The sequence below is a fragment of the Ochotona princeps genome, chromosome 22 (assembly GCF_030435755.1).
Source record: "Ochotona princeps isolate mOchPri1 chromosome 22, mOchPri1.hap1, whole genome shotgun sequence".
In the NCBI taxonomy this organism is placed as follows: domain Eukaryota; kingdom Metazoa; phylum Chordata; class Mammalia; order Lagomorpha; family Ochotonidae; genus Ochotona; species Ochotona princeps.
In genome coordinates this window covers 28704159-28729610 of record NC_080853.1, presented here as the reverse complement: position 1 = coordinate 28729610, position 25452 = coordinate 28704159, and the positions used below count along the sequence as shown (strand labels likewise).

The 25452-nt window shown below is 39.9% G+C and overlaps 1 protein-coding gene across 1 annotated transcript in view; it reads right to left on the bottom strand.

Annotated features, from left to right (window-relative positions):
* ESF1 (ESF1 nucleolar pre-rRNA processing protein homolog) overlaps positions 1 to 25452 on the bottom strand; it is a 58155-nt gene that overhangs the window by 3057 nt on the left and 29646 nt on the right. The window contains exons 10-12 of the mRNA XM_058679632.1: positions 14396 to 14517; positions 11585 to 11672; positions 644 to 720 (exon numbers count right to left, since the gene is read on the bottom strand). Coding sequence (XP_058535615.1) covers positions 644 to 720; positions 11585 to 11672; positions 14396 to 14517 — 287 coding nt within the window. The remainder of the gene's footprint in view (positions 1 to 643; positions 721 to 11584; positions 11673 to 14395; positions 14518 to 25452) is intronic.

Here is a 25452-nt window from a genome sequence, read left to right as displayed (position 1 = left end):
AGACTTCTGGGATCACTGAGGCACAAGGCTGAAAGCACTTCTAAGAATACTTAATTTTGGACATGGAACTCATGCTGTTTACAATAATAAAAAGGCAAATTACCTTGCAACAAGGAATAATAACATCTGACATTATATTTAGGTCATAATAGTATTTTTTGTTAAGATTTATTTATTTTTATTTTAAAGGAAGATTTTCCAGAAAGAGGAGGTCTGCCAATCCATGTGAGTGCAGGATCCCCCAGTACGTGGGTCACCCTCCACTGCTTTTCCAAGCCATCAGCAGAGGAGTAAGTAGAGCAGGTACAACACAAAATGGTACCCAGGTGGGATGTCGGGATTGGCATGCTGTGCCACCATGCTGGCACATTAATAGTATTTTCTGTCTCAATTATATTAATAACTGATTGTTGCAGAGTAATGAGGTAGCTTCCACTTGACCATAAAAGGTTGAAGGAAACTTTAATGTAGTAATATGAGAAATCATGTTTGGTAAAAAGGTGACTGTGCTGTCAAAATAATTATGTACCTAAAAGTTTCTTAGTAAATATAATTGTTAAAATCATTATTTTTAGAATTAGGGACTTTAGACACTCTTGTCCATGACATGATTTATACTGTACATATCAATACGTCATTTTACCTTTTGTTTCTCCATTTCAGTTTCTTCCTCTGGAGATGTGCCGTCTTTTGTAGACTTCACTGATTTTTTCTTTACACCTGGCCCAACACACAATGTCAGAGGATTAAAAATTACACGGGTATTAGCAGCACTCTACTTACCCTGTGAACAAAGGTGAAAGACATTCAAACTTTTACTTTAAATCTGTCAAATTGACAAGAATTATATACTACCACACAGTTTTAATTATATCGACTTGAGTGATTTTGTAACTATTTATAATTCTACTTTATATCAGTGAAGTTGAATGTAAGTTAAAAGTATATCAAAAAACAAATATCAAATAAAAAAGATGACATTTAGGAATAATCAGCAATAAGCATGTCATAACTCAAGGAAGGAAAAAAACATGATTTAAAGATTACAATTATGAATAAAATAAAGACAATGATTCCGCTTAGGGCATATGAATATCATAAAAGAATTTCCTCTAGAAGTAATGTATAATTCATATTATCAACTGAAGTAGAAAAGCCATAGAAAATTCCAACAGATAGAGTAATAAGCATTTAAGAAAATTCAACATTCATGCTTGATTAAAGCAATACATACATTAATAAAATTATAAATAAAATTCACTTAAGGAGATTTAAAAAATAGTAAGATTTCACATACTGATGATACAGTGTACTGAAATTCTTACAGCCAAAGTAATAATAAGTGAAGGCAATAGAACAATGGCTTAGTATGTAATACAACATAGGTAAGTGGAAAAAGGGATTATTCAAAACCGGTGCTGGGTTATTTGTTTTATTTTGGAAAACAAACTAGATTTCTGGCTTTATCCCTTAATATACACAAAAGTACAGTGCAAATGGATTTAAGAGTTAAACACAACAAAAGAATACTACAACTTCGAGAAAACAGAAGAAAAGTAACTACCTAATCTTAAATAGAAAAAACATTTTCTTAATGTAAGAACACTGGAATAAACCATATAGGAAAGTGACTTGAATACAGACACTCTCAATACTATACATAAAAAAAAAAAAAATATAAAGCACCACCACAATGAAAAGCTTATCCCTACCCTGGCAATGTGACAGGTGCCACCTGGAGGTACCAGGTGAACAAACACCTCCTCTTCTAAGGGCAGATTTATCTCAGCTGGCTTTGGCCCTTACAGCTAGCCTGCTAGGCTCAGGGGAGGAAGGCGAGAAGGACTGAAAAAGGAAGTCAGAGAAACGAAGCTGAGACACACTTTTGCTCTTCCCCAACCCAACTCAAACCCCATTTCCCTGGTCTGAGCTAATGGCTTTACTATTTGCTATAAAAATAAGAGATCAAAGGTTTTAATAACATGAGTACTCTATGGTACAGGATGGTTTGGAGCTCTTAAGCCAGGTGGCCTACAAGGCTAACTTCTCTGTGCTTCAATGTACTCATTCATAACATGAGCTCTCAACACTATCTATGCTTTTGTTTGCATTAAATTAATGTATGTTGATTGCTGACAATAGTGCCTAGTATAGCGTAAGTACTATGTAAGTGTGGGCGACTTACTGTTGCTTCATGGATAAGCTGTGGACACTGCGGTCTAGGTCAACCTCCTGAGTGTGTAATGGATGTTGCTTTCTTTCTTATCCTGTGCATTTCATTCTGGTCATCATTCCCTTTCTTTCCTGCAACATCAGTTCTGCTCTACTGGATCATTCCCTTAACATACAAATATCACAGTAAATCTCAACTTAAAAATCCAAGGAGAACACTGTGCATTTTCATTTCTTGACATGCTTTGTTTATTTGGCCTCTGGGTCACCTCCCATTTCTCTCCTCCTGGACATGCCCTCTCAAATTCTCTAGTTGTTCTTAAACTCTACACACGATCTGGTCTTCAGGGTTCACTATTGAGATACCTGCTCTATATTTGTTTCCCAGGTCTTTCATGTGATCTCAAGATCTGAAACGCTTTCTGCATGCTGTTGACTTACAATTTTTATTGCTAGTCTGAAATCCTTTCCTCGACTTTAAACTTGAATTCCAACTGATACTTGAGATTTCCTTGCTCCAAAGAACAAAGGTAGAATATATTCCTAAGAAATTTTTGAAATTCTTCCTTCAGCACTGCAGATAAATATTAACTAAAGATCAGGAAATCAAGAATAAAAAATACAATTTGCTCCAAATCAGTGTTACTGCAATGATCAACAATCCTTAAAGAGAGGCAGTAAGCCACAATGGCTACAGGCATTTGATTATGGAGGTGTGGTTCCTGTCTGACTGCACCACCTTCCAGTTGCAGTAGTCTATGCATGTGTCTGAGGGTGTTAACAGAAGCATCTCTTTTATAGAGTATTGTGAATTCCTCAGTATACAGTACAGAGTGTAGATAATGCCTGACACAGGCAGGCAGCTACATTATTGTGTGGGCAGCTGACTGCACGTACCTAAGCTAGCTTGGGTATTTTGATGTAGGTATTCACATCATACTGTTCTTCCTTTTTTGTGTCATTAGAGTGGGAGAAGGTTACAAGGAGTAAGTGTTGGGGGACAAGTGTGAAGAGCGATCAGGCTCAGTATCACAAACTCATCTTGTGTGATTCTTGAATGTTAGCGCACAATGTCAGTCCTTTCTGACCTGCTGCTTTGACTGTCTTCTTTGGTTACACTGTGTTCTATGCTCCTGCAGCAAGGGAGACAATGTTCCCTGCAGTAGTTTCAGTTAATATTGTACCTGTTTTGTGTCAGGCAATAGTACTGTTCTATTCACATTAAGTTAACTGGTCAACCCTCACAACAGTGCGATGATTTGGGCTTATTATTTATTGCAATTTTAATGATTTTGTTGATAAGGAAAAAGGCGTGAAGACAGTATATAACCTGTCTCGGGCTTAGCAAACGAAGGAACAGTGAGTCAAAGGCAAGTACTGTAACTCAGCCCCTGCTGAACTCTTTTTGCTAGAAAGTATCATTGTCTCTGTGACAGCCCTTTAAATTTATGATCTTCTTGTGAAATAAGAAAGGTCAGGTATAATAACACCTAAGGAGGGCTGAGTAACTGCAGCTGGTGAGGGGAAACTGCAAAAGCCTGCAGTGGGATGTGGCCTGGATACTGCTGTGCAGTAGGTCACCTGCAATATCCGTGCAGACAACAGAACAGGCCAGTGTAATGAAGCTGCCAGCTCTGTCCTCAGGGTGATGAAGGCACTTGGTTGATATTCCTAGGGATAAACACTGTGTGCAACACCTGTCCCTGAGGTGGAAATCTTTATTGTCTTATCTCAAAGTTTTTCAGGGAATGATGCTTTGCCCTTAAGATGCAAGCTTTTCTGCCAGTGTATACATGTTTACATATGTAAGTGTCATCATGGCTGTGCGCTATCAGGATCTGAACTCCCATCTTCTCTGCTCCTATGCTGGCAAGTCAAGAGCTCCTTTTGAATGAATAGACAAGTGACACAAGCAGGGAGAAGAACCAGGCTGTAAATGATTAATACATAAAAGAGATCAAGATTTTCACATACAGCTGTGGAAACTTCATTTCAAAAAGACCACAATGAACTGCTCTGGATTTTACAACAACCTGGTGAAAAGTCATAAAAATAAACTTGAAAGGAAGATTACAGCAAGGAAAAGACATGAACATCCAAGCTGGTGAAGGGTAAAAACAATACCCAATTCCAATGTGATGAAAACGTCTTTGCTCACAGAAATTTACTATGTACCAGACTGAACTGTTTAGTCAAAAGATAAATAATGTACAGAAATATTAGTTTTGCACTGTTAACAAGATCATGGTAAGACAGCATATTAAAGTGCCTTTTCTTCTCTGAATACTTTCAGACTTCAGATAGAGAATTAAGGAAATTACAGTTCCTCTTCTAAAATGTTACCTTTATTTTCAAGTGAATCTTTTGGCAAATAAAAATTTTTATCTCCCATAACTGTATATCTGGAATGATCTCAATAAATCAAATACTAACACAGGCTTAAAATCAATTTTTAGAGTTTTTACTTTTAGTTAATTAAATAATTTTAAACAATCCTGACTGAAGCTACTGCTATTGATTTTAGTACAACAAGCACTGGGATATACAGAAAAAGCTGAGTAGCAAAAACATAAAATCAAAACCCCACAAAAATTATTTGTAAAGGATATTTTACTTTTGGTTATCTGTCATCTTGAGAACTGAACCCATTAAAAACATTAAGTTCTAGGTTTTGTATCCATGATCACTTACTGACAATCAGGTAGTGTCTTCCTCCAGGGCCAGGAAATTCTGGCTCTGCTTGGAAGTACAGCAATTTTTCATGCCCAGCTCATGTGGGTCATGGTGTGGACTCTGGTCTTGAAAACAAATCTGAAGAATTACAAAGACTAAAGGGAAGTCCAGTAGGGTTCAAATTTTGTCAGTTACCATCTGGCCTTTGAAGCTATTCAGCTATGTTTCTTGAGCTTCAGCTTGCTCATCTTTAAACTGGGCAGAAGTATCGATCAGAGGACTCAATGTAGATAAAAAAGCATTTGTATGTTGTGAAAGAACCAGTAAGCAGCACATTGCAAGCACACGACATACCATTGGTTGAATGAACCACATCTGTGTACTGCATATTAGATTGTCAGAGTGGTCTATCACTATCTTAAACCAGTAAGATAAATGAAACATTTTGATAGTGATGTGGTTTATTTCAGAACCACCCTTCCATGAACAAAATCTTCCTTAAAAGTATATGTAATTTTTTTAAAAAAAGTATATGTAATTACAGACCAAGAAGCATCCTGTTCCCCTTCCCCCGTTTTATCGCTAAAAGAAAAAAATAACTTCAAAAAATGTCTAATTTGCAAAGAAGGGAGAAAGAAAGTTCACACAACAGTGCATTCCCATCTGTTGGTTTATTCCCCAGAAGCCACGAAGGCTGGACCTGGGGTTGGGGCCAGGAGCAGCGAACACAGGTCAGGCGTGCCACATCCTAGGCACCTGAAGCCACCACTGCTTCCTCCCAAGTCGGCATTGATAGCAGGCTGGAGTCAGCATCTAGAGCCGGGAACCAAACGTGGGATGAAGGCCTCTTAACCATCTGGCTAAATGTGTGCTTCCAACAAAAAAACAGCTTTCAAATCTACTTAAAAATACATTTTTTTAAAAACTTCCATTAGCTTTCATTTGTACAGTTCAGGTAACAAGAAAAGGACACATCATAAAAGATCTCTAGCATTAACAGTGCCTCCTAACATAAGCCAAATATAGCAGGTTTGGCAGCAAATCATTCACACAATTCCTTCCTTATTTGGAAAGGTGTCCAGCTTTCTATGGGTCAGTCTAGAAAAAAAGGTTGTTGTGACTATTCATAATGAAGGCAATACTGTGGCAATAAAGTGAAATACCAAAACAGGTCATCTGAGTTACTTAATATCTATGTTAAAAAGAAAGAAAAAGAAGACAGCAGCAAGCCCCTGGTCTAGTGCCTGAGCTGCCTACCTGGCTTGCTGAAATGCCTTAGCTTCGGTACCTGCTGCCACTCCTGAATTCAGCTTCCTGCTACTCTAGACCCTCGTAGGCAGCAATGATGGCTCAAGTGAATGGGTTCTTGCCACTTTCTGGAGGAAGTAAATTGGGTTCCCGCTGCTAGCTTCGGCCTGCTCTAAGCCCCAGCCATTGTGGGCATTCAGGGAATGAACCAACAGACTGAAACTCTCAAAAACAAAACAAAACAAAACAATCCTTCAACTTCTCTTATTTTTTAACCTGCTTATGAGTCCATTTCCATGAAGTTATAACTCCACGTGCCAAGCATTTAAACTGATCTCCTGGTGGCTGGTATCCCATGTCCGAGAGTCTGGCCTGAATTCTGGCATTGCTTCCTGTTCAGATACACCCCAGGAGGCACTGGATAATGAATGATTCAAGTCCTGGGGTTCTTCCCACCAGGTGAGAGGCTAGGACTGACCTCTGGGCTCCTGACTTTGGCCTAGCTAAGTCCTATTATCGCGGCACACGGAGAACGAAGTAAAAGATCTCACAGTCTGTCAGTATCTCTTTTGTCGTTTCCAATAAAATTAGAATACATGAAATATTCTTCTAGATTAGGAACACAAAATTTCAACATTCAATATTTATTTTTCTTCTGTATACTTTTAAACACATTTTAGCTTTTTTGGAAGGGGTTCTGAGTTGACTAAAAATTCCTTAAACTCATCTATTTTAACATACTCCCAGTACATTATCTAACATATTTTTGAAAACCACAATATACCTTATCTAGTCAGACTGAAATGTTTGAGAGAACTACGGTATTCTCATATATAGCCAAGGTGGATATTCTGAGAACTGCATTATTAGGCAAACCCGCCACTGTATGAACTTCACAGGTGAAAAGTGACACTATGAGGTGACACACACTAACCGACTGCCATAATATGTGTAGTCTGCCACTGTCTTACATATTATACTGTGCGGGACTATATTTAAATATTTTTCAACAAGTACTGAAAATAATACAGGAAGGCTGGGTGACTAATACTCAATAACTGTTAGCTGACTGAAAGAGTTCATAAGCAAATGAGGGTACATGCCTTACGCTTTATGTGTGAACAGTCACGCCTGGCATTATTTACAAATGGTTAATGTTCTTGGGACCTGCACTGTGCTGCAGTGGGTAAATCCTCTGCCTGAGACAGACGGCACCCATCCCATAGGGACCCCAGTTTGAGAGACCTGGTCGCTCCACTTCTGATCCAGCTTGCTGCTAATGCGCTTAGGAAAGCAGTGGCAGTCGGCTAAATGCTTAGGTCCCCAGCTCCAAGTCAGAGATCTGGGGAAAGCTCCAGACTCCTGGCTTCACCCTAATCCTGCCCTAGTCATTGGAGCCATTTGAGGGGCTGAACCAGAGGATGAAATATCTCTGTCTCTCTTTCCTTCTCTCTTTCAAGTATATATACATATATATATATATTTTTTTCAAAGGAGGTTGCATTCTTCCTTTAGATCAGCCTGACCATGTGGTTCTGGTGGCTCTCCCCTCCATTTCGGCCGCCCACCCTGCTGCCTTTGTTGCACATTCCAGTTGTGCTTCTGGGCTGGCCTGCAGACATATTTGGCCCATCTCTCTCCATTTCAGCTGTTCTGACAGTAACACTCCCTGAGAAGTCTGGTAGTTTAACAATCAAGTGTCTTAGGCAGTAATCCTTCTCAGAATTACAATTCTAGGCTCTTACTGTACCTTACTTGCCTACCCAGGACAGCTGTACTTCTTTTTTTTTTTTTAATTGTAATGGAAATTTTTTATTATTTTTAGTGGAGTAGACTTTTAGAACAAGATACAAATTATGCTAACCAACAAACAAAACGAACTTGGTAAATTATGTTAGCATCAAGTATTGTTCATCAAAACAGAACTTAAAGTGAAAACAAGCCAAACTATAAAATTTATCAGATACTTGTATGATACAGCAATTATATCGTAACTTGGAATGCTTCCATTCCGTATCAGACTGCTTGGTTCAAGTCCACCTTCTTCATGTCAAATCTAACTTCCTGCAGGTGACAGTTCCAAGGCTCGAATCCCTGCTACCCACATCAGAGAAACAATCCGAGTTCCAGACTCCTGGAATTGGTGTGGCCTACCCCTGACTGGTGCAGGTATTTAGGAAATGAACCAGTGCATCAAAGACATCTCTCCCCTGCTCCCCGTCTCTCTCTCTCTTACTCTCTCTCTTCTTGTGTGTCTCACTTACTGTGTCTGGTGTCTTGCATTTGTGGGAAAAAGACAGCTGTACTTCTACAAGTAAATGGACAAATATAAATATATAAAGTACTCAGGAAAATTCCTTATATTTGTGCCACCAAATAGACATGTTTACCCACTCAGGTACTTAGTTTGGTCTCCCTCCTGGCTATTTCCAAGTCAAACTCCTGTAGCTATGCTCTTAACAGTTAAAAACATCAATCTCAAAAACTAAATAAAGTATTGAGGCTATATTGCAGCACCTGCAATGCCACCATCCCATATGGGTGCCAGTTTGAGTTCTGGGTGCTCCATGTTCATGCATCTCCCTGCTAAGGTTCCCAGGAAAGCAGCGGAAGGGATTCCAGGTATTGGGTGCCTATATCCATGAAGGAGACCCTGATGGAGTTCTAGGATCACAGCTTCAGTCTGGCCCAGCACAGGCCATTGCGGCCATTTTGGGAATAAATCAGGAGAAGGAAGATCTCTCTTCTCCTCTTTCTGTAACTCTGCCTTTCAAATAATTACATCTTTAAAAAACTACTAAGGTTTCTAAAAGAGAACACTTATTTACCCACATTCAGCTGTGTTCCGTGTCTTCGTTTTCTGTCACAATAACACCTCTGGAATGTTCTACCTCTACTTCTTTATTTCTTATTCATACCTCAACCTACTAAAACTACAAGTGAAGTCACCCAATGACCTCCCTCCGATCAAGTGTCTGTAAAAGATTTCTACATATGCCTGATGGCACCAGACACAATCCACCACATTGCTGTAAGCACTCTTCTACCCTCTTCACTTCACATGACACGTAACACCAACATTTTTGGTCCTTTTTTCACAGCTGTCACTTAGTTTCCTAAGCTTTTCTGCCACCTCCCAGGCAGCACCTTGTCCAGTATGACAGAGTAATGGCATCTTTTGTCAGCTCCGTCTGACCTCAAGCTCCAATCCAGCATCTTATCAATGTTTTCTCCTTTCAATCCCATGCTTTGAAGTACTGTATGTCTTAATTTTACATGCTACTGCTTTAAGCATGTTTGTTCTCTGATCTCTCTACTGATTTCCCAGACTTGTGGTATAAATATCCAACTGACATTTCCATTTGGATATCTAACTGACATCTGAAAACAACTCTGCCCCAAAAAGGACCTATGTACTTTACTTCTGACCCAAACCTATTGCTTCCATTTTCCTTCCTAACTCAGAAAATACAAGGACATTTTCCCAAAGAGTTATGTTGAACTTACTCTTTATCCAAATAGATCAGCAAGTTTGTCTCCAAAGTACACCTAGAATCCAGTTCTCTGAGCATTTCTATTAAAAGGATGTAGTCTTGATCATCACATTTTATCTAGACTCATGAAAAAGTCTGCTCCCCCAAATTTTATCATATCCTTTCTTTAACCTGTTCTTTTTGCAGGAACCAGGATAATATGCAAATAAGATATATTAGATCTTGTTATCTCCTTGCTTAAAGAAGTGGGTTTCCAGTGTCAGCAAATTCAAGTTTGTTGTCATGGCAACAAAGCCCTGCAGCTGCAGCTCCTACATTTCCAACCTGACCCAACACTGAATGTCCTGACTGTGCTGGTGTTTCGATCCCTACAACACTACACACGTCCTTCTCATCGAGGCTTTCCCATTTGCTTCCCCTCGTTTTCAGTGTCTTCTCCTCAGCCCTTCAGACCTGGCTTCTTATTCAGTATTACCACCTCGGATTCCTTTCAGTTTTCTCTATGAAAAGTGATCCTTCTTTCACATCTCATCCAGCTCTGCCCTCTACTCTACTCAAACCCTTTCCTTTAAAAACATTTACGACACTCTTATATTCTTACTTACCTGTTTAGAATGTCCTAGCTAAAACCAGATCATCTAGCGACGCAATCTTGCTTGTACTATTACTACAGCTTTTCTCTAAGAACTTTTAAGAGAAGTTTGTTTACAGTTTGAACATGTTGACTCTAAGAACCTGGTTATACCTGAAGCCATCAACCATTTAACTTACTCTTTGAATGCTACCCAGACTTTTGAAAACTGACCTGATTTCACATGCCAAATGAAGCACTTTGGATACAGAACAAGGAACATGTAAAGCTCCGCATTTCTCCATTTTCAACTTGATTTTAGCCAGAGGATAAAGCTCAAATCCATCATCTTATAAAAGGGACCTCTCAGGTATGATAAAAAGCAGAATATGTAAAGTTTCCAGTTCTCTTTCCAATTCCCCAGAATCTCACATCCTATAATAGACTTTATTCATCTTCATCTCCTTTTCATCAATAAAATGTCAGAGCTAACAGGCTGTAACAACCGGGAAATAATTTTGAGCAATTTTGACTTTCCTGTGGAGAACTATTCTGGCCCACTTAGTCAGGAGGGACAAGAAGCAGGAAAAGTTCATAAAATGTTTCTCTTTACAATGCCAGCTTGGCCCTGCTCCAGGAGCAGGCCTTTTGGGGATCATGTGTGTAGTATAAAGATCAGGAGAAAGCAAAAAGCATGAGAGCCAATGGAAAGTGCTCCCAACAGCCTGTGAACGGACTTGGCCAAATACGGCCTGAATCTTTCTTACCAAACCTTACACAGACCAAAGAAGTAAGAACGGGGGCATTCAGGGGAGAATGGATGTTGTACATGAAATGGAAACAAGCTCTTCAGAAGCAATTGCAGCATTCAAAAAAAAAAAGGGGGGATGTGGAGGAGGAAATTAAGAGTTCCCTTTTAGCTTTAATTAGGCAGGATAAATGCAAAAGGGATAAAATGAAACATAAGTGCTCCTGTATATGCGAGTAGAAAAAGATGTTATGCAAGTCAGTGTATAGATTTTAAAAATTATTTTAAAACTTTAAAAAGTAGGCTATGTGTTATACTAAACATGTAAAAAGATTCAATTTATACTTTTAATTCTTCATAGCCTTCGCAGAGAAAAAGAGAGTGAATGTGTGATTAAAAAAACAAAAACAAAACAAAAAAAGTAAATCTAACTGGTTATATGACTATTTCCTAGAAAGGAATACCCAGTAAAGTGTTGAGTAAACTACGTTACCAAAAACCTCCCGAGATAATACTTTTCCATATATAGTATCATCCACTCAGTGTTTGCAGCATAAAGGGTAGAGCTGCATGTACGTGACTAATGCAGCTATACAGATACCAGCCATTTTAAAATGACTGATTATTTCCACAAAGCCAAAAATTCTAATAGAAAACTACAAATCAAAGTTGGCTTACCTATTTTTTTAACTTCTTCAGCAAAGTACGGGTCATTCAAATCAACATCAGAGGGAAGCTCATCTTCACTGCCCTCTTCAGCAAGCGCCTTCAAGTACATTGAAAAATACATAGAGTCCCATTACTTAGCACAGAACTACAATAAATGTATATGGAGAAAACATATATGCATTTTTTAACAAAAATTAGTAGTTCAATCTAAAAGTTTTCTTTCAATATAACAATTTAAATAACTGCCAAGACAGTGTCTTATTTGTCCAACAATTATTTTATAAATTGAAAAAAACTAAGTAAGCCTGTTGGAAAAAAAGAACATTATCCAACACATAATCTCTGGCCTCAAAATTCTATCACTCATTAAAAGTAATTAGACATGTAAAAAACCATATATAAGTAGCAATACTTCACAACAAGGATGCCAGAAGAGAAATGAGACACATAAAACAGAATACTTGCAGCTGGTTGATTAGTGAAAACAGGTAGCCTTATTCCTTACTTTATTTATCTTTTCCTGCAAGATTTATTTATTTATTTTTATTGCAAAGTCAGATATACAGAGAGGAGGAGACAGAGGAAAAATCGTCCACCCGATGATTCACTCCCTAAGCGGCCACAACACCCAGTGCTGCGCCAATCCAAATCCAGAAGCCTAGAGCCTCTTCCAGGTCTACCTCGTGGGCGCAGGATCCCAAAGCTTTGGGCCATCCTCCACTGCTTTCCCAGGCCACAAGCAGGGAGCTGGATGGGAAGCAGGTCTGCAGGGACATGAACCAGTGCCCATATGGGATCCCGGAACGTATAAGGCGAGGACTTTAGCCATTAGGCTACTGTGCGGGGCTCTCTTCTTTTTTAAAGTGAGAAATGGCAGTGACTATCCACAGCTTGATTAGCGCACTGCAGGTCAGCTCTTCAGGTATTATTTCAAACACTTAATTTGCTGGTTAGTGGAAGTTACTAAATTTTATTATGGAATTTCTAAAAATACAGAAAAATGGTAAGGACAGTATAATCAATCTTCTGTTCTCATGATTCCATTTTGATTGTATCTAGTTTTGACATCTGGAAACTACCAGGCTATTTTTAAAAATAAGTCTATTATTTAAGGTTTCTTCATGAAATTTGACCACGCTGTTCTTTAGATCAGTACATTAAAGATGAGAAATCATGTTTATAAAACAAAGTTAAGATCAGATTAACTTCATTGAATTTAATCTTCAGGATCTAAAAATTGCTATGTCATTTTAACAAAAAACATTATTATTGCTAAATATCACCTTACATGTAAGAAGACTCACTAAGTCATCAGGAATATTCATTTTGACACTAACACCCTTTTAAGAACACGTACTTCTAAAAACTTTTTCACCAAGCCATTACAATGATTTAGCGGCAACACGTCATTACTGACAACAATGGAATACATATATCTATCTATACATGCGCTCACAGATTTCCTTAAATTGAGGTATAGATTAAATAAAAACAGCAAATACAATTGCACTTAAACAGCTTTTCACTTCTTCTGCAGCAATTTCTCAGAATCAGAATTGAAGTCCTCATGGGAACTGGGGCAGAAATATTTTTAACATGGAGGAAACACATGGAATTCTTCTGCATCAGGAGCAACTGTGTGGTTGAAAGGGATTTGAGTCCTGAAGCTCAGTATGGATATGCAGTCAAGAACATCCTGGACACTTATCAAATGTGGTTTGAATGCTCTTTCTAAAACCGTCCAAACTCAGCCCAATTAAGGGAAAAAGTAAAAGATAAACTCAGAGCTCCTGGCAAATAAATATCAAACAGAACAGCTGTCAGAAGTTTTGGAGTGCCTATTATACTGACCCCATAAAGACCAGCCCCAAAAAACTCCCAACTGCTGGCTTAATCACTGTGGAATCATACATTCAAAAGGTATTCTAGTACCCGCTTGAGCTTTAAAGGAAGTTCAAGGAAAGAAAAAAGGTAAGTTATCAACGTAGGTACGGTTTGTATTCCATTTCCCCACTTTGTTGCCCATTTCCACCAACTGTGTACAACAAGGGAACAAACATTATTCCATGGCATTGTTTGGCTTTGCATACCTTAACAGCACAAGGCACAGTTGTACCAAAGGCACTGCAAGTTCACACAGTGCCGACAGAAATGACACTACAGTAGAAAGCACACTGGACCAAGAGATGGTGGTTTTTAGTCTTGGATGGGCCACTGACAAGCTGGGTAATCTCAGGCAAATTATTTTTCTACAGGTATAAAGCAACAGGGTTGGAGTAGAATTAATATTGTAAGATTTCCGAAGTAGGGAAATTTTCTGGTCATCATCAACTGACAACACGGAAAGGCAATAACCGCACTACCAGAAGGCTAGTATTTACAGTGGTCAAAGCCCTAAGGGATCACTGTTATTATGAAAGACTCTAAGCAAATGACGGGACTCAAATGATAAAAACATGTGAAAAATACAGGTTGAGAAATGAAAAGATATGGCATATCTTCTCACAGAAACAAGACTGCATGTACTTGTCTTCCTCAAAAACACAGAGCCATATTGTTTACATACAGGTACCAACTATACTGCGTTTTACTTAGATCACATGCAAAGCAACAATATTACAGCACGATGGTTAAAGTGGCTCGGGCTTTTCCAGGCTTTCTATGAATACGGTCCTACAGTAAGGACTGACTTTCACTTTCTTCTTTACACTTGAGATAACAAAGCCTATTCCAGTTCACAGTGCATTTTGAAATAATAGTGCCATGCATCTTGTGATGGTCAGTATTCAATAAATAGATAACCAAACTTAATACTGATACCTTCTGTTTCTTTTTCAGTCTTTTTTTCTCTTTCTTCTTCTCTAAAAATTGTTCCCACGGGGTCAGCTTATCTTTTCCTTCCAGTTTATTTCTGACCATCTCTTCTGCACTTTCTTTAAGACCTGAAGAAAAACCCAGATAATTTCATTTGAAATGTTATATCTTCAATCACTTTAAAATGCAATTTATAAGAAAAAAATCAAGAAAATAAAAATAATTTACATATTTAGTAGAATAAAACGTAACAGGTACAAATGAATATCTCTAATGCTCCCCAGACAACACAGTGACACAGAATCTATTTCTCTACAAGCTCTTCCTTAGGAAAAGTAGTAAGAAATAGCAGCAAACAAAATCAAATGGACCAACAATGAAATCCAGTAAATTGATAAATGGTTAAGTCACTGCAGATAATCCTATACTTAGATTCAATTTTCATTTTTCTATACTAGTGATGAACCTAAGAAAAACTCTAGAATGAAGATCTTAATAGCTTATGATTGGCTAGTTATTAATAACCAAGCAGCTGGTTTTGTGGCACAGTGGAGTCAGGTGTCACTTAAAATGACGGTATCTGGTTTGAGCTCCAGCTGCTTCACTTTCATTTTGGCTCCCCACTAATGTGTCTGGGAAGGGAGCAGCAGACAGTTCAAACACCTAGGCCCTTGCTCCCAGTTGGGAGACCTGGAGGGGGTTCCTTGCTCCTGAGTTCTGCCTGGCTCAGGTCCTACCATCGGGCCACTTTGAGCATCAACTAGAGGATGGAATTCTCGTGCTTACAAAAGTAGGATGAACCAGTTGAGCCATCATGCTAGGCTCAGTCAGGGACTCTCTTTTTGGAACATTATACTGTAAAATCCTGCGTACAATGTTCAAAGGGCATTTATGCAAACTCAGATCATTCTTGTGTGAAGATTCAATCCAGGTGCATTAGGCAGGCATTTATGAGAGCGGAAGAGACCTAAGGCGAGAGGATGAGAGTCTATCTCCCTCAATTTCATTGACATTTGTAGATTCTACATTATGGTTTCTCAATCTCAGTACTATTGTCATGTGGAATAACAAAATTCTCTGTTGTAAACATTTATCTATCCTACTCATTGTGAGGTAGTTAGCCATCTCTCTAGTCTGTTAAACAGATACCAGTGTCCCAGTAGTGGCAATGAAAAATGTTTCCACATTGCCACGTCCTCTTATGGTAACATAAAAACAAAAAAATGCCCTTAGTTAACACTCAATGTTCTATGGGGCACTGTGAAGTAGCAAGTTAAGCCACCGCCACAGATGCTGGCATCCCATTTGGGAAACGATTTTAGTCCCAGCTGCTCCACTTCATATCCAGCTCCCTGATAATGCGCTGGAGTTGGCCCAAGTACCTGGCCCCCTGAAGCTGCACAGGAGCCCACAGGAAGCTCCAGGCTCCTGGCTTCAGCTTGTCACAGAGCCGGCTGTTGCAGCCGTTTGGGGAGCAGGCAGTGGATGGGGAATATCATTCTTCTCCTCCCCCGCCCCGTCCCCTGTAACTCTGCCTTTTAAATGAAGAAAAAAAATAATCTTTAAAAAATAACTGGTTTAAACAATGATTAGAAGTCTTTTCTGAAAGAAAGGACTATGTCATAATTTGTACCACGGTGATGTGCTATTTTATCTGGAACCTGATTATATATAAAGTCTTTCTACTTCGTAAGTTTCATCTAAGAAGGCTTTTACTTTCAAGTAGGCCAAAAGCAGCTTATCGTCACCTTTTTTGTATTCTACAATATTTAGCAGAGTGCCAGACACACAGTAAATACTTAATAAACACTTAATTGATCTGTGTTGAAGGAGGAATTCTTACTTCAAGCCAACTGTTTGAACTTTCAAGTTGGAATGTATTCTCTCCAACAGAAAATTAATCAAAACTTAAGGGTCTAAATAGATGGCCTTTATCCCTAAGTGGTTCATATGGTTTAAAAAAAAAGTTGGAGGGAAGGAATCTGTAGCTCTAGAATAATTTATGAAATATTTATCCTTAGAAAATAACATTTTTCTGGTATTTAGTTCGTTCACAACAATAAAAAAAAGCAGCATATTTAAAAATAGTCTGTAATTTTTTTGTTTGGCTCTTATTTAGTACAGCAAAAGAGTAAAATGACAAACACATTGCAATGAATTAAAACACCACCATGATAACTCAGAAATGCTTTGTTCTCATTGTCATCATGAGGTCATTTAGAATCTCCTGCCACAGATCACAGTTGTTTATGTTCTAACTTCTTAAAACTATGCCCATCCCAGAAGCTTCTTGGCCCAGAAACAAGAACATTCTTCAGGCAGTTTTTGCCTCATTTGAGAGTCACCACTATGTGACTGAAAAACAAGTTCATTGTAAATGTTTTTAGTTTTGCACAAATTTGCTTTAAAAAAATCTGAGTGTATATCCAAAGACTTCCCCAATAGTTAAAAATAACATCAATAATCCTGCAAAAAAAAGGGTCAAAGATTTCTTTCAAAACCAACATGAACCAGAATGACTCAATCACGACAGTAATGATTTAATCATAATCCATCCACACAATTATTTGGCAGTTCACATTCACATCAAAATATTTTTTAGCTTTCCTCACAAAATCCATTAAGAATGTACACTTTTGACATTACTTCTTTGAAATATTTGAAAACTCTTCAAAAGGAAGAATATGAATAACTCTCAGTCAGTCAACCAGGTACTGTGTTTGGCTCTGCTTATAATACACACCTTTTACAATTTCTGACATGGGGTGAAACTTTATTTAAATGAAGATTTAGGATCTATATTCATTAACACTTATAGCTGAATTTTTTAAATGACTACAAAATATTACAAATAAGACTATGCAATCCTGAATTCTAAATCTGAAAATACAACTGCTACTACCAGAACTCCAAACTTGAAATTCATTTTGGGTACAAAGTTTTACAGAGGAAAACAATGGGCCATACGCCCACAGAATACTGCCATCAAAGACACACTTTCCAACTGAACTGTTCTCCCCAATGGTCTGTTGGAAAGGAAGGATCCCTCATCTCATATTCCACTGACCAAGGGTAACTTGGCCTAGACCAGTAAAGGGAATCTCTTCTATTGCCATTTTTATATCCAAGGTAAGGCAAATGTATGCAACAGTTATCTTCACAGCTTGCAATTTCTTGTTTGAACTTCTGTAAAAATTTCTTTCCTAAACTTTTACAGTATTATGTTGTTCTATTATTTATCTCAGTCGCAACTTTGTATTTATTTGTGAGATCAACAACATTATTATTATTAGTGACTTTATAAGTTGCAAGGGCCATGAGGGCAGGAGCCAGCTTGTTTCCTTACTCTAGTACCTAGTGCAAGGCCTGTACTTATGTGTGCTGAACAAAAGAGCAAATGAAAGAAAAATTAGTCAAATAGAATTCAGCCTTCAGGATTGGGAGCAACAATGCAAGAAATCAAAAAATAAGATAAAGAGAAATGGCGCTGTGGCATAGTGCATTCAGCTTCTGCCTTTAGTGCCAGCATCTCACGTAGGTACTGGTTCAAGTCCTGGTGGCTCCACTTCCAATCCAGATCCATGCTAATGTGCCTGGGAAAGCAGAAGATCGTCCAGGGGTTTGTGTCCTTGCACTCAGGTGGGAGACCCAGAACAAGCTTCTCTTGGCCTCAGCTTGGCACAGACCCGGCCATTGTGATCACTGCGTCCCCCTGGAGAGTGAGCCAGCGGACTGCCACACAGATCTACCACACAGAATTCTTCCTGTCTCTCCCCCTTTCTGTACTCTGTCCTTCCAAAAACTAAAATAAAATAAAATAAAACAAAAAATAAATAACATAAAAAAACTAATCCTGATAAATAAATAAATAAATATCTGTTTTTTAAAAAGAAGTAAAATAAAAATTAGCCCTGAGAACAATTGTCTATCCACCATGTGGACACAGCACACACAGATAAAACAATAGTAAGAATAAAGATAGAGCTGAGCTGCTCACAACAACTGTTGCCATGCAATTGTCATTCTGCATCTCCCAAACATTCAATGACATCATTATTTATTTTAAAGATTTATTTATTTTTTATTACAAAATCAGATATACAGAGAGGAGGAGAGACAGAGAGGAAGATCTTCCGTCCGATGATTCACTCCCCAAGTGAGCGCAACGGCCGGTGCTGCGCCGATCCGAAGCCAGGAACCAGGAACCTCTTCCGGGTCTTCCACGCGGGTGCAGGGTCCCAAGGCTTTGGGCCGTCAATGACATAATTATAAAAGGTATCCCCAAGGTACTCACCGAATGAACTGTCATCTTCTAGTTGCTCTTGTTGACTGCCTAAAAGCTATTTCACTGGGTAGTAACTGTCTGGAATCTGAGCTAAGCACATGCAACCCTCTTCTAATTCTTACTCTCCCTAAAAATGATGCCTCCCATTTCAAAAGTGCATTCAGCTTACACTAATTAAGCTGTTCCTGCGTCTTAGAATCAAATGTTCTTTAAAAGTCCACTTTAAATACAAGAGAACATTTGGGACTCATTATGGAACTATTGCTTCCTGTACTTGTTTCTAATTTATTTGTATGTTTTCTTTGCCTTTCAAGCAGTCTGCCATCACAATGCAGATAATATCAAGCTGTCCTAATATTAGCAGACAAAAATTCTGGCCAAGTATGATGAAATCATTTTGCAGATTAATTTATGACAAAGAGGACTGAAGAACTACCTGTTCTATTGTTATTTTTTTTTAATTTATATTACTTTATTTTTTTTTTTATCCATTTTATTGTATTGTTGTTGACAATCTTTACATAGTTAACCATAGTTGAAGGAAAAACAAGAAAAAGAAAAAAAAAGGTTCAGGGGGATAGGGAGGTGGGCAATGCTGTTATGTCCATATTGTTTCCATCATGTATCTGAGGTAAAGGGGGATATTGAGGGAGAAGCCCCACCCGGTTTCCCGCCCACCCCAAGTCCCGGATGTGGGGCATGCTCTGAGATATGTGCTCAAGTGGAGTTAACAGTTCTCCATTTATGAGTCACTGCCAGTTTCGCTTGATGAGGTGGTCCACTGATTGATATGGTCCATCATGAAGTCTCCATTTGTCCCATATTTCGCTGCCAACATGTAGCTGAGATGAATGATTGTCCTATTCTGTCTTCTGTCTTTTCTTGGTTAGAATTCTGAGTCCAGCAGTTCAAGTGGGGAGATCTCCAAAGATACTTTGAGGTATTCCCAGATTAGTTTCTTGTATGTTCTAGCAAGCACAGGGCCCGGCACAGTCCATCACCCTGATCAGCTGGTGGCTGCAATTGCTGTGTTGGTTCTGTTTTCAGTCCCGAGTTGCACTGGAACCAATGGGTGTTGCAGTCCAGTCTGGTTCGGCCCTTACATCAACCAGTGGGAGCTGCAGCCTAGTTGGGGCGACCCACAATAACCCCCACCAGGCCCGCCCCCTATCCTGGTTTGCCAGTATGTGTAGCAGAAGACCAATCTGTCCCCCATCCCATTTGGCTCTGGTACTTGTCAATGGGTAGTAAAGCTTAGTTTTATCTAACCAACTCAACCATCCAGCCCTCACAGATATTGTTGAGTACCTCTCTATCTAGCCATCCCAGCCCCCGTCCTAGTTTTCATGCCCTCCCACGGGAATAGTGACCCAAGAAGGGGGAACCCACTTTTTCCCTCCCAGGTCTCTCTGTCCCAGTTTATGCACTCTTTAGGTGGTCCTGTGATTTGACTCGACAGAATTAGTCCCCAGTGCCAGCTTCTGCCAGCTGATGCTGTGGCCCTGATCTAGTCCACATGCAGCGCACAGGTGTTGTAGCCTTGCTTAGTCGTGTCTGTCTCTATCCCAGCCCACGCTCTCCAGTGGGAGTGGCTGTCCAGCGAGGGGACCAGCCCCTTAACCCCCCCGCCAGCTCTGCCCCTCCCTTCCTGGATCTCACGTGTGCTGGATGGGTGCTGCATTCATATCCAGTACAGGCAACCACGCCCTGGCGTTCCATAATGTGTACTGGTTTTGTCGCAACCAAACCCGGCCCATTCCACACTCTGTTCTGGTGATTGGATTTGCCAGAGGATGACATGAACTGATTCAGCCTGGTCTGCTCCTGACCCATGCCGAATGCATGCCAGTGGGAAACTTTCCATGGCCTATTCTGGGCTGTTTCCAATCATGCTTCTCGCGCTTACCTGCAGGGACTGTGTCCTGCCAGAGGAGTTGCCCAGGCTCCTCCATCAGAACCCCTCCCAATGCCAGATTTTGCGCTTGCCAGGGGGTTCTTGAGCCAACCCTACTCAGTTCACCTCCTGTCCTAGCAGGAACAGTGGCTTTTCCTGGCTGGCTTTCACCCCATTCTGACTCGTTGTTGGATGTTTCAGCCCAGCCATGGCTCGTCCATACCCACATACAGCTCACACATGGCTCAGAAGGGGATTGAGACCCAGCCTAGTCAGTCCCACATCTACCCTGTTTCTCCATAACACCAGATGGTGCTGGGATCTGAACCGGCCTGGTGCATCCAATCCCAGCCCACACTAGTGCCTCGGGTGACTGCAACTGTTTCCTAGATAGAACGCAGCCCCCATTCCAGCACATACACCCCTTGGTGCGAACCTCATCCCAGCTGTGGCATCCCAGATTGGGACCGTTCCTAGCCGTAAATCACGCACCTGCCCGTGGTTGCTCCGAGGACCATTAGGTGCCAGCCTGCTAGACGAGCCGGAGCTTATCTTTTACTTGATAGGTGTTCAAAGCTCAGCATTATTAAGGGATTGGAAGTTCTTCAAAGGAAGAGTTACTGGCATTGGGAATCTTTAGGATTGACTCAGATCCCAGAAACAGTGGGGTCACTCTAGAGCTATCTCAGCAGCGATTCAGACGTCCAATACCCCAGAGCTCCCCGGCCGGCCGGCCAGCAGGCACAGCCTGGCGCCAAATGGCGCACTGGCGGCCCGGGGCCAGCCCGCCATGAGCCATGGGCACATGGCGGACTGGGTTCGGGATCCGAGCTAGACATCCTCTCCCGCAGCCCTCGGCTCACCTCTGGCAGCCGGAGGTGTAATCCTGCAGGCCCAAGGTTGCGCCCCTCCCCAATCCCGTTCACCACCCAATGAGGGTGGTGGGTGGGCCCCGGACATGCCCAGTCACGGAGGCCTCCCCCCTCGGCGTACTCACCCCAGAAGGAAGCAGGCCCCGCACCCAGGCATGTCCGGGCCCAGCCCGCCATGAGCCATGGGCACATTTCAGAGCGGAGCCGCACTAAGTTCCTGCTAGCACAGCAGCAGGGAGCTTCCCTTGGGGAGAGCACTGATTCCCCATGGTCTCATCCCATCCTGGGTTGTACCGGGCTGCTGCCCAGGAGGCCAGAGACAATGTCTGAGGTCTGATCATTGTGGGCGGTCACCTGAGAGACTTCTACACAATCAGGAACCTTAAGAGAACCCTCAGTGTATGTTGCTCCTCCCTTTACAACTTTAACTACATGCCTGTTTGGGTTCTGTCTATGGGTACAATAAAGGAAGTAAAAATACAACATCTCACAATGACCAAATTCCTAGGATAATTTATAATCACAAGTTTCAAATCCATGGGTTTGTGGCTGGAATTCTCACTGCTTGTGTGACTCAAAATAATAATAAGGCCCCAAATTTTGGTTCAACAGATTATGAATTAGTACAGGCCTTAGGCACTGAGCAAATACTCTGCAAAACAACTTTCCTACAGGTTAACAAAAATCCAAGAACAATGAGATCATAATCAAAATCCCCATGGACTACTGTTAAAAAATTAAAATCAGAGACTTGGAGACCATGGATTTTGGAATTATTACACACGGATGAGCCCATTATCACATACAGACGAGCCAACGAAAGGAACAGATTTTTGAAAGGATGAGACGGCGGTTGGTTTGTGCTGAGAAGGGTGAAGCTACAGGCTGCGAGGACAGCATCACACAGGGGTGCACGCTCGTGTCCTGAGTGCTTGGCTTCCATGCCAGCTCCCTGCTATTGGCCCTGCACCCACGTGAGACGGGATGGAGCGTCCGCTCCCGGCTTTGGGCTGGCTCAACGCTGGCTACTGCTGCCACCTCTGAGCGAACCAGAGATGGAAGATCCAATTTTTCTCCCCACTCCTCTCTCTCTCACTAAATAAATAACCCTAACTCTGACTTTCAAATAAATAAAACTTTTTTTTAATGAGGCAGTTGGAGAAATAATTATGAAGCAAAAGCCATAACTAAAATGATAAACTCAGTTGCTAACTCAACCAGCATATCAGAAGTGAAAAAAGAATAAATAAACTGAAAGACTTTCACAGATATGGATCATGAGTCATCAGATACAAAGTCAGTATGTATCACAGAGGAGTACTGGAATGGAAAAGCAGAGCAACTAAAAGAGAACACTGCTCATTTGTACAAAAAAGGCTTTTCTAAAGGAAGCACATTCACTGTTAACTACAAAAGAAAATATAATGATTTTAAAATCAAGCATATTCATTGTTCACTAGATGACACAATACAGTGAGAAAAGGACAAGGTATAAATGAAAAAAATTTACTATTCTACAGAAGACAAAAGATTTAAAAGCCAACTGCAAGAACACAAACAATAAAATGGAAAAATGCTCATTTTACTGAGAAGGAAACACATAAGGTCCAAACTCATTGCTAATAAAAGAAATGCTAATCAAGTATAGACACAACTCTAATAAGTTTAGTGGAGGGAGAGTAAACTACCATTATCACACTCACAGAGTTGGACATTCATATAACCTATGACTCAGCAATTATTATAATCCTTAATAACCAGAAAAGTTTACTATACACTACGAGACTTACATGAAAATATCCCCAAAAGCATAATTTACCACAATAAATACATACAAACAACTGAAATATTTGTCAAACAGGATATAAACTGCTGTGTAATAGTCAAATGAATAAACCACAGTAACATAAAGATAAATCTTAGCCATATACAAGTAAGGCAAAGTGGGGCTGGAGCAAGAACTCAACTGGTTAATGCTCTAGCTGCAAGTGCAAGCACCTCATATGGTTGACTGCTCCACTCTCTATTCAACTCCCTGCTTGTGGCCTGGGAAAGCAGTGAAGACGGCCCAAAGCCTTGGGATGCTGCACCTATGCGGGAGACCTGGAAGGGGCTATTGGCTCCTGGAAGTTTTTCTCTCTCTGTAGACCTATCTTTACAATACAAATAATAAATAAAACTTACTATAAATAAATAAATATTTTCAAACTATAAAAATTTTATTTGCACCAAAATTAATGTGCCTTTAATTCCATTCTCCATGAACTTTTTGAAGTATTCCTGAGACTGAACAAACTACAGAAATTAGCAACAGGAGGACTATATTGTGACATATTAATACAATGCAATTCGATGTAGCAGTGAAAATGAAACGAACCATTTCTGCATCTATGTATATAGATGGCTCTCTGGCTAATATAATCTCAAATTGCACTATGGGCAGCCTGTGATTCATAGGTTGACATTTGAAAAAATTTCCCTGTAACCTGGTTGCTTAAAACTAAGGAGTACCTAATTGCCTTTCTGCCTGGAGGTTTCTGACAATGGAAGCTATGAATATATTGGGATGAATACAACACAACTGGCATATCTAATCCATTTCAAAAAGACTTCCTTGCTATGAAAACAAAGACACTTCAACCTTCCTAGTATTGTAATATTCGACAACATTCATAAACGAAATATCCCCAAATTCAAGCCAACTTTGTCCTGTTACATTCTAAGTATTTTCTTCTGTATTCATGCATACAAATTAATCATCCACCCTAAAAGATTTTTGAAACACCTGTTAGGAATAAAGTACCTTCCCTGACTTTCTCCTATTATTATAGTAGAAAATTTAGAAAATTATATTTGAATGGAACATCAGCGCAAATGTAAGGGGTTAAGAAGGAAACAGCCTGGTCTAAGGATTGTAGGAATTAATATTTTAAAAATTTGTCATCTAATGGTGCTATGTTGATTAGAAATCTTTAAAACACAATCGTTCAAGTTTGCTCTTTTTGCTTATATTTTTAATTAACTGAGTCAGTTTCATTGGCAATATCCTCTATTTAACATAAAACAGAATCAGAGTAATGCAGAATCAAACAAACAATAAAATTTAGGACTTAATGACAGCACAGTGGCCTGTCAGGGTAACCCTCTGCTTGTAGTCCCACATCCCATATGGGGGCTGGTTCCACTGTTCCACTTCTGATCCGGCCCCTGCCAATGGCCTAGGAAAGCAGAAGAGGATGCGTGTAGGCCCTCGGTCTCTGCACCAACCTAGGAGAGGTGGAAGAAGCTCCTAGCTCTCAGCTTCACACAGGATCAGCTTTGCCCTTTGTGGCCATTGCAGAGCTAATCAGCAGATGGAAGAGCTCTCTCTGTAACTCTGAATTTCAATAATAATAAATCGATCTTTTTTAAAAAGTTAGCACTTTAATCTTCCCATGAGTTATCTCAGAAGCAAGCACTGTTTCTATCCTGACACAATTTACCATGGACATCGATGACAGTTCAAGCAGTTTGGATACAAAAAGGAGAGAAGAATCTAGGAATCTCAACTAATAATATATTTGATGTATATGAACAAATACATAAAAACCTCCTTTTGGCTTTTCAACATTTAAAAAAATCTATTTGACAAATGCCAACAACAGCAGAGCCGGGATCAAACTGAAGCCAGGAAGCAGGAACTTCACTGGGTTTCCTATGAGGGTAGTGGGAACTCTAGCACTTGAGTCACAAGTTACTGCCTTGGTATGCATCAGTAAGAAGCTGGACTGAAAGTGGAGCAGCTGGGACTTGAACCAGGCCATTGGATACAGAATGTGGGCAACCTAAGCAGTGTCCTTTTATTTTTATTTATTTATAGAGAATAACTTGTTAATCAAAAGACAAACTTCTTAGACACTGTCATAGAGAACATTGCTACAGACCAAAGTGCTCTCCCATCCTGATTGATAGTACAGTCTGGGGGCACTGCAGGTAACTACTTAACTGTCTGGGTATTTTTAAAAGATTTATT